Below are 10,897 nucleotides of genomic sequence, written 5' to 3'. Positions count from 1 at the left end.
CAAAAGTACATTCAACCCTAGAGAATATTGAAACCATCTCTAATGTGTTTAGGATCTCAAGGTCATCATTTTAAAAGCCCTGAATACTATAGGGAACACTGAAAAAAAAAAAAACATTTTGTTTTGATTAAGAAGCACGATAAAACCATTTGAAATATCTTTATAATATGCATCTACATTTGACTGTGGTGGGAGCATGTCAGGTGTGGGCTTGGTTGTACGAGCAGCACATTTACCATGCGTTAAGATCTTTGCTTACTTCTGGGTGTGCCTACCCCCTCCTTTTCCTTTAAAAGGGCTAATGCTCTAAACTTCCTGTATCCTTTAGAATGACATGAATCTGTCACAGGTGCTGGACAATGAAAGGGTTATACTCTAAAAAAAAACAAACAAACAAAACAAAACAACTAGATATCCCATATCTACTCAAAACATCATGTTGTTTCACTAAAACGTGAATCTGTACCTTCTACATAATTGTTGGGTGGTTTTTATAAAAATGAAATCATTTCCTTAGGAAAAAAAAATAAAACCATTTGCCAATTGGAATATCTTCATTCTGGGGGTGGGGGAGAGGAAAGACTTTTTTTTTTTTTTTTTGAAAATAACGAACTTCAGTCCCTGGCTGTATGAACATTCACTGACTTATTCAAATGAAAACAAAGTATTGTGCTTCTAGAAGCCAGTTTTTTTCGCTAGCACAGTTTGAGATAGCATCTGGGAACTGTCACCAAAATGTTAAGATTTACAAGCACGTTGACCTGTGAATCAGTGCCACCACGGCCAAATGTGACTGTCCAGAGGGACTGATACGTGATGGTGTGATGCAGGCCAGTCACGTGATTTCTCGTCCTCTTTTGCCAACCGTATGTTCACAAATGTTTGAATTTATACTTAAACTCGATATCATTTAGTGGCGGCAAAACGCCCAAGCCTGCGCGGGACTGGTCCAGAGGGGGACATTTAACATGACTGTCCACAAGCTCTAGTTCAAAATAGGAAAGCATCAGAATCAAAAACTGTTTGATTTCCTGCACAGCAAATAGTCTTCCCGGACATATGGTCGCTCCTGACCCAAAGGGCATGTAGTAATACTTCAACTTGATTCCGTTGCTGTAGAAGGTGGTCTTCGTCTTCCCATTTTCATCAAGATATCGATCATATTTAAAAGTCTGCAATAAAAATACAAAGAAAATAAATCTATCAGCTAGTTTTTTTTTAAATTTTTTTTTCAACGTTTATTTATTTTTTGGGGGGACAGAGAGAGACAGAGCATGAACGGGGGAGGGGCAGAGAGAGGGAAACACAGAATCGGAAACAGGCTCCAGGCTCTGAGCCATCAGCCCAGAGCCTGACGCGGGGCTTGAACCCACGGACCGTGAGATCGTGACCTGGCTGAAGTCGGACGCTTAACCGACTGCGCCACCCAGGCGCCCCTCTATCAGCTAGTTTTAAAGGAATCTGTCTCTTGCTTGACCTGGAGGCTCCAACGAGTCATTCTCGTTTTTAATCCAATCTGTGGGTAATTTAGCAAATTCCCCACCTTGACTCAGAAAGTAATAGGAAATAGGAGTTTAACAAGAACCGACGGGAACAGAAAAAGCTTTATAATACCTTCCATCCTGCCTGGGTGACTAGTTCCTCTATTAGGCAGGACAAGAAGGACAAGTTCAGATTAGAAACTAGAAGAGCCAATATATATATTAGCTTCTAATTTCCTGGATTCGGGAGCAGTACTTAAGGAAAAAGGAAGCCAGCAACTCTCTTATCATGACTGCAAACAAAATCAGGCAAAGATGATGTGATGACAAATACCAGGAATTTTAAAATTCAGGCCAGCCTCCAGGTTTTCCAACATATATGAATACTGGACATAATTCAGGAGGCAATGCCCATCTATGGTTTCAATGGTTAAATCAATTCTGCAGTGATAAATTTCCTCTTTATTTCCATCTGGGTAGGCCTCCCCTGGGTATCGAACTGGGATTAACAGTCACTTACCAAAGGGTCTGGGTAGATTTCTGGATCTAAATGCATCAACTGCGGATAAAGAGCTATGATGTCATCTTTGCGGATGTTATAGGAACCGTCCTGGAGGTGCAAAGTGAAATCCTCTTTAGCCGTCCGGATGTTCAGGGAGGCACTGGAAAGCCTCAGAGACTCCTTGATGATACTATCTAAATATTGTTAAAGGAAGCAAGAAGGAGAAGGAGGGAAAGAAGGATGAATGGAAGAACAAGTCATGTATTCAAAGGCCTCATAATATGGAGTCTGAAATACTGATAGCAACCTCTTACACAAAGTTGAACAAACTCGGGACAGCCGGCCAGATAAAACCTTCCCAAACTTTATTCTGTTGCCTCTGTGCTATAACCAGTGATTCACTTGTGTCTGAATGTGATTTTTAATCTGATAATCTGAGTTTGAAATAATCATTTGATCAAGATATAATCTTCTTGGACACCAATGGGAACTAGACTTCCATAATTTTATAGCTAAAATCATCTTATTTCTATCTGACACTAGACATCCAATACAACAGAAAAATCAGTGAATCACTTTCATGTGAATCAGTCAAAGTTAATTACTTTTGAGATTGAATATACTGCTAACCTTTTTATATGGAAACATTTTCCCGGATGTTTTAACGCAGCTACCGTTGAGTGTTTCCAAGAACCCATTTTCATCACTACACTCTGACGTTGTATGATGTAAAGGGGCAGAAAGAACCACCCTGAAAGTAGCTAAAATATGAAGATCTCATGCGAAGGTCTAGCCTGATCCTCTAGCCTCTGTCCTTTTAACTCTCGTGTTTTAGGTGCTCATCACATGATTGTATATAAAATCATAGCGTGTTAGCAGCTTTATTTTACAAATGAGAAAAGCAAGACCCCCCAAAATGAAGCGACATGTCTGGGGGTCATCCATGGTGGGCACAACCCAACATAGGATCTATGCTTCTTGCCTCATGGTCACCTCCACTAAGGCCTGCTGCCCCTAATTGCATACACTGGTTTCTTTCCTCAAGAGAAAAGGAACAAAAACAAGAAGAAAACTCTTTATCACTACACACATAGAATACTTTCGTATTTCTGTAAAACACGGAGAAGCAAAGATAAGAAAAGTAAAACAACCTTCAATCCCATCAGTCCACCCATGCAGCTAATTGTGGTTTCTTGATGGTACTTTTTCCTCTTTGTTCCATGAAAATGAATAATATGCTCCCAGTAATCGTGACATGAGTGGTAAGAGTCGGGCAGGGCAGAGACACAGTTGAGAATGTAGGGTCAGGAGTCCCACATAAACACTGTCTCTGGGTCCACCATTCTATCCCAGCTCAGAACTTAACCTTTAAATATCAATTTCCTCTCTGGTTATACAGAAACTAGTCCCCAGTCATAGGATTGCTGTGAGGCTCAAACAGGACAACACACATGAAATACTTAGCTTCATGCTTACAAAGTAAGTACGTAATGCACGTTGACGATTACCGTTTGTGGCGCACAGTCAATGAAATGTAACATAGTAAACGTACCTAGCACTGGTGTCTCATTCAGTTGCCTTTGATTCAGACAAATAGGACTGCCTTCAAAGCTGATTTTTTGGCCAGCATTCTCTAGGGTCCTTTTCACTTCTTCAGTGGCTGCTTTCAGTGCTTCAGGGCTCCTATCAAATGTTGAGAAAAGAAAAGATGTGCAGAAAATAAATGGTGTCTATACCAAAGGAGCTGCCAACAAATAGGAGTTTTCCCCTTCTTTTAAGGAGGCGGCCAAGACGCCAGAGAAGGTGGGGAAGGGGCATTCGCAGTTACTTGTTACTCCGTTTTGCACTTGTGTTTAAGTCCTTGGATATTCGCAAGAATCGTTGCCTTACAAGGCCTTGCGACATAGAAGTAAAACTTGGGGCATACTTCTATAAATGATTCTAATAAGGAGTACCTGGCCAAATCAGTCACACACATAGCAATGGAGGAGGAAAATTGCCTCTAAGATAACAATTATAGAGTGCAAATGGAAATCTGAATTTACTCTTAAAAATCCATACCGCGATTTCAGGTAGAACAATAGCTCTTCCATGCATATTATAAGTTATTGTTCTAGCGTGTTGACTTGTAAAATGAATGGCACTTCATTTCAGTGCATGGACATTTAGTAGATGCCATGGGAAGGGATCTATAGAACACGATTGCAGTAAATTGAGTCTCATAAGTATATGTGTGGCTATCATAAAATGGCTACTATTACCTTGATGATATTACGTTGATGTTGTAACCTTACGGTAAATATATAAATTTATTCTGGATAGAGCTTTCTCAAGTAAAAACTTTGGAAGCCATTTAACATCTGAGGCAGATTTGTAATGGGGTTTTATATCTGAAATTGTTTCTAGATATTTTTTATATTAAAGGCATAGCATAGTCAACCATCAGTGGAAATTTGGTTTTCCCAATGGTACAGAATAGTAGTTTTGTATCCGTGTGACACGAAACACTCAACTTAACTGGGATAATTCAGTAAACAATTTGAATGGCAAATTGCTAAAAACACTTGGGAAGAAAATCACGTTATGTAAAGTGTATATTACACACAGTGTTTTCATTACATACATTTAAAAGGCAAAATCTAGCTAAATCCCATCAATAACGATTAATAATAATATGACTGATCCACAGCTATCATAGTTGGTGAGATAAACTCTAAGAAGTCATAAGGGAGCGAAAAAAAAAAAACAAACTATTGATGCACAAATGAATAAGGCATAGGTACTGCCCTCTTCCTGTCCAGAAGTCAGAAGCGCTTAAATATATTTTTGTGATTATGAAGACAGAATTCATCAACTTAAGTAGGCGTCATGAGGAACAGCTTGAGGTTGAAAGCCAGGGCTCTGGGCCCAGGCGGCCTGAACTGACCCTACATAGTGTGTTCTTTTCCCCTAGGAAGGTCTCCGCTTCTACAAGATGCCATTTACCAGTCACATTTGCTTATGTTTTTATGTGGATTGAATGAGCTGATACCTGTTAAGCACTTATAACGTAAATGTCACACTCTTGATTGACAGCATGACAAAGTACGATGACTCTTTTTTTTTTTAAGTGAAAATAGTAGATTTTCTTCGCTCTATTCAAATAAAGAAACCAACGGATACGTGGCTCGTTACCTAATCATTTGAAATAAGCTCCAGAAAGTCGCCGGAATGGTGTTTGCTTGTGATGCCCAGAGGACAGCGAGGTGTGTCTTGGCCTTCTCCATGTCATCTAAGGTGTAAAGCATATCATTCAGAAACCTGACCAGTTCTGAGATGTGGTCTCTCTTTCCGAGGTTCTCGTGTCGCAAGCCCTCTGCCAGTTTTTCCCGAGCATGGTGAGCGGTCTTGAACACATGAATGGGGAGGCCTGCTACCAGAGCCGGAAAGATTTTGTCAAACTGCTTGAAGTGGTCAAGGTTATTTAGAATAAGTGCTTTTTGTGCATCTTGCCCTGTAAGATCTTTGCCAAAGAGGGTTAAATACCCAGCTTCAAACATCACTCGGTAGCAGAAGGAATACATCCCTTCTGTCACCCAGGCAGGCGTGTTTGATTTAGCTACCAGTGGACGTCTCATGACAAGTTGGAGGTTCTCCATCATGGCTTCTGTGAGGGAATTCAAGGCATCGCCCTGCAGGGTTTTGATGAAAGTTTTGTTTATGTTTTCAGTGGTATTTCCGTCACTTGGGTCAATGCTTCTGTGCCCAAATACCTGATGATAGATGAAATGTGTGAGAAAAGAGATTAAACCTGATGCAGTGCTAGAAAGTGGCTGAAAAACAGATGAGATGCTTTTATAATCTTCTACTTGTTAAAAAAAAAGGGAAGGAGGGAAATTGGCCTTTCCACATACAGAGAACTTTTCAAATACATGGCTTCCTGAAAAGCCAAGTTGAAATTCCAGTTCTTCAGTGGAATATCCCTCAACCCACACAAGTTGCCTATTTCTTACTTTTCTTATGCTACTGCATCTATTGGAAGGTTAATTTGGTACTAATCTATATTTGTCTTAGTCATCAGTTCTCTTCTATATTTTTTGTAGATGTACTTTACCAGACTTTAATCTGCTTAGAGCAGAGACTGTGTCTAATACTTCCTTGCAGAGACTCACTAAATATTGGCTAACTCCTTTCTCTATTAAGGAGCCTCTTAGATTATAGCTAAGCGATACCAAAATATCTGATCAGTTGCTTAACAAAATTGAACAACCCGGTGTGGCATAGAGTGTGGCAAAACAGTTGTTCAGGGGTCAGTTCCCACCACATGTGCTCTGGGAGTCATGTAGACATCGTTGACAAGAGTGAGTTTGTACCTGTCTTACTGATACAGTGCCATGTGGCTCAGCAAAATATTCCATTTTTCTCTCAGTCTAGGTAGTTAAGAAATGACAAATCTATGCCTATTTTGACTTTGGAAATGACTAGTACCAAGAGGTTATATCTAATTGGATCTATTGTATTTCTAAGAATCTCCGTGTAAGGGTAACCCTCTTCGCCACCTCTATTTTTTAAGTCTAAGTGCATCAAAATGCTAAGTAAACTGACATGTTCAGAAGTAGAAGACAAAGAAGCAGAATGCTATACACACGGGAAACGGGTTACCTTTGCAGAAGTAGTGAAGTGGAACTTTTTCCAATCCAAGTATTTTCCATGGCACAACACTTTCTGGTATGACAAGGGATTCGTGAGAAAGTGGACATAGTTTCCCATCAATCTGCAGGTGAAAACCGGACCATGTTTCTTTTGAATTGCTCTCAGGAACTCAAGAGGATTCGCCCCAAATTGCAGAGCACATCCCAGGTACGGAATCAACCCATTCTCCAGAGGTGGTTCACCCATCTGTCTGTCAGACACAAATACATGATAGATATGAGAAATTACACATTGTTTTTTTATTTACACCTGGTTTTTAAACTTTTACTACTGACTGTCAGCTTCAAAGCTCTCTACAGTTCTAGATAGTTTTTTTGTCTCTGGGGCCCTCATCTTTTACTAAAATAATGGGTTGTATTAACTTAGTAACATGAAAATGATTGCTATATCCATCCATCCATCCATGCATTCCACAAAACTTATTGTCTACTAAATGATAGTCATTTTTCCCAGTGATGAGGATAAAAGAATCAACAAGGCCAACAAGATTCTTGCTCTCAGTACAGATGAAACTACCTACATTCTAGTGTTTATATTTTTTCTAAGCATCATTGGCCTGAGTATCTCAGAATGTTTTCTTTTATTGTTACCCTTAAAGATATAGAATACTGAATTGCAGAGAAGATGGCAAAATTGAAGTGCTCAGAATCTTCATAACTTAAAGATATCATTCTATAGTGATATTTGACAATAAGAATCTCATTTAAAAAATTAGGTTATTATAAGATGAAATTATGTAAGTGTTGACAGGATCATCAATTGTGATTCAACACTCATGCTATTTTTTTGCATCTTTTTTCAAGTATAGTTGACACACAGTCTTTTTTTTTTTTTTTTAATAGAGTGTAAGTGAGGGAGGGGCAGAGGGAGAGAGAGAAAGAATCCCAAGCAGGCCCCATGCCCAGCACAGAGCCCAATGCAGGGCTCAATCTCACAACCATAAAATCACGACCTGAGCTGAAACCAAGAGTCAGATGCTTCACCAGCTGAGCCACCCAGGTGGCCCAACACAGTCTTTCATGCTATTTTAAATGTTTTTATTAAATAACATCAACATTAATTTTCCAACATAAACTCCTATCCCTCTTGACAGAATTACTTAGCATAAAATAATTATTTTCATTGTAGTTCAAAGATAAGTAAGGTTCACTAAAACTAGAAATTATCAGGCCTGAATTAAAATACCTTAAAGCACACACACCAAAAAACTTGTAAAAGACGGACAACACATAGCAATCTACATAGCCGAAGACATATTTCGGGTAATTCCGTCTTTTGGAGACTGATATAACAGAATACTTACATACCCCTCCCCCAAATACTCTTTGAGCCAATCAGAAGGTAAAGAAATATGGCTATGTATGTGACTCTATTGGTACTTCTTATATGCTTGAACCAATTATAAACGACACACAAATAAAAGTGATAGTATATATATGTAGCAGTTTCCCAATGTCGCATGGTTGATTATCATTAATGAGAAGAAAGTGACAGAATAATCAATGCAGGCTCTGTGCTCTTGTCCAAACCTAGGCTGAGTCTATACGATGCCCAAGAACTAACAGAGCATCTTTTTAACCCTCATGTTAGAAAGAAACCCTTCCCACTGCAGACCCCACTTACCATTTGTATCCTTACTAATCCAGACTTCATCTTTACAGACACACATAAACATGCAAAGAGACCTTATAAAGTTTGGCGGGTATGTTTAACAAGTTTGTACATTTTTGCATGACCATGGATATGTCAAAACTAAAAGGGAAACACTGTCATTCTATCTTTTGTTAGATATAAGGTCTCACTTAAAAAATTTTAATTAATGTAAAATTTTTAAGTTTTTTAATTAAAGAAGAAAATGCTAATGAGTATAAGTGCAGAACACCAAATTTATTATATAACCATGAAGGTAAAAGACTATTAAATGAATGAACTAAAATGCAATTTAAAGATAAAACCTTCCTTACCTTCTCCTCATTCCAAGAATAAGCCACAAACAACAGCACACTGCTACCACAATCCCCCAGATCAAAGATACGGTCATCATTTTACAAATCTAGTGCAAACTCTAATCCGACTCTCTGATTAGAAAGGTAAGGATGTCACCGAACAGAGACTCTAGCTAGACTTTTATATAAGGTAGGATCCTACACTTGAGTGACCAAAGCAAACAATTAACCATTTGTTCATCTTATTAGAAAAAAAAAAACAACTGGCCTTGAACTAAGTCCACAGGTATCAGAAGAGGTTCCAAAACAATCAGAGACCTGGAATACTTGATAAGTTGAAGGTCTCTCAAACATACACTGACTTAACATTCAGACCTGGCAACAACAGCTAATATTGCGAGTTTAGTATGCTTATAAAAAGAACAAAACATAAACGTGTTCAGGATATCAAATAGCAATGTAAAATGTAATAATTTAAAGAAAAATAAACATACATTATCATCAAGCTAATGAGTAGATCTTGTTACCTTTTGAAGAAGAAATCAATTTAAATGATTTGCAAGAGATAATCGTGGTCAAGTTCAAAGGAAAGAGAACTGGGTGAAATGTTTCTGCTGCTTCACGTTTCAGCGCTTTCACAAAATCATAAATATTTTGCTATATATAGTAACACATTACTTACCTAACATTCTCAAGCAGGTGTCCCACATAAGTCCACCTGCCACTTCAACAGTTTATTTTAAGCACCAAAATTTTATCAACCATTTTTGCTCATTGAAAATACATTGTTACTTTTTCTAGTTGTTAAAGTAATGCAATTTCATTTCAAATAATTTAAGACTAACTGAAACCTATCTTGGTAGAAAGTGAAAGTCAATTTATAACTAACCTTCCCTGCTACTCCCCACTCAGAGCCAACAACCATTAACTTGTGTGGTATGTATCCTTCTAAATTTTATTTCAACACACATATATATTACTTGAGCACCTACTCTGTGCCAAGAATTCTTCAAAAGTATTCTGGTTATAGGTGTTAACAAGATGGACAGGTTTCCTAATCTAATGGAGACTCTCAGTAGAGAGACAGCTATTAAAATATAAGTGTTATGAATAAAATAAAACACGGTGTAGAGAGTATCGGGGATGAGAGCAACTTTAGACATGGTGTTCAGGGAAGGGCTGTCCGAGGAGGTGACATTTAAGATCTGAATGACAAGAAGTGATTAGTCAAGTGAGAATCAGAAGGAAGAGACTTTTAATTTTTTTTTAATTTTTTTAATGTTTATTTTTGAGAGACAGAGAGAGACAGAGTACGAGTGGGGGAGGGGCAGAGTGAGAGGAAGACACAGAATTCCAAGCAGGCTCCAGGCTCCGAGCTGTCAGCACAGAGCCCGATGCGGGGCTCAAACCCACGAACTGTAAGATCATGACCTGAGCCAAAGTTGATGCTTAACCAACTGAGCCACCCGGGCGCACCACAAGGAAAAGAATTTCAGGAAGAGGGAACACCACATGAAAGGTCCTGAGTCAAGGATGAACTTGGTATGTCTAAGAACCAGAAACAAACAGAGGCAATAAGAGGAAACGTGGTTAAGATACAAAGAGCTTGACGTAGACACGAGCTAGTTCGTATACAGCGATGCTTTAGAGTAGAGAGAGACGGATTTTGGAGGGCAACGGGTCAAAATACAATCTTTAGTTCTATAGATTGCTATGTGTTGCCAAGTTGACAACTGAACTTGAAAGAGTCTGAAGCTAGGAAGAAAAACCAAGCTGGGAATAGAAACCTCAAGCCTTCAGCATTTGGGTGGTACTTAAAGCCAAAAGACCTTACAAGATCACCAAGGGAGACCATAAAGGCCAGGAAAAGAACAGAGCCCAACATCAGGCCACAAAACACTCCACTTACTGAGGTCAAAGAGCAGGCGAAGAGAAGGGTAAGGAAGAACCAGGAAGAAAATCGAGAGAATGTGGTGTCACAGGAAGCAAAAGGAGAATGCATTTGAAGAGAGATCAGTGATTAACTATCACATACTACCTGGAGGTTGAAAAAAATGACCAACACTGGATTTGACAACATGGAAATGGTTGGTGAATCACATATAAACACACAGGGATGGGTTGTATGGAATGTCACGGCAGGCTATCACAGAGAAAACACCAACCTAATATCTGAACAATTAAGCCCTTTAGAATTGCCCCTCAAACAAATGAAAACAAGCAAAATACCTAAAGGAGAGGGGGCATGGGACCTCTTACTATCATCTTGCAACTTT

At 38.9% G+C, this 10,897-nt stretch overlaps 1 protein-coding gene across 1 annotated transcript; it reads right to left on the bottom strand.

Annotated features, from left to right (window-relative positions):
- Nucleotides 1–872: 872 nt before the first annotated feature.
- LOC115506349 (cytochrome P450 7A1) lies at nt 873–8,719 on the bottom strand. The gene is made up of 6 exons (XM_030304325.1): nt 8,640–8,719; nt 6,625–6,865; nt 5,158–5,735; nt 3,536–3,666; nt 2,002–2,177; nt 873–1,172 (listed from the first exon to the last, which is right to left on the bottom strand). The coding sequence occupies exons 1-6, from the start codon at nt 8,717–8,719 to the stop codon at nt 873–875; spliced, it is 1,506 nt and encodes a 501-aa protein (XP_030160185.1).
- Between the last annotated feature and the right edge of the window lie 2,178 nt (nt 8,720–10,897).

Source organism: Lynx canadensis, chromosome F2 (assembly GCF_007474595.2).
Source record: "Lynx canadensis isolate LIC74 chromosome F2, mLynCan4.pri.v2, whole genome shotgun sequence".
Taxonomy (NCBI): Eukaryota; Metazoa; Chordata; class Mammalia; order Carnivora; family Felidae; genus Lynx; species Lynx canadensis.
Note: the sequence above shows the minus strand (reverse complement) of the source record. Positions and strands in the feature narration are given on the sequence as shown.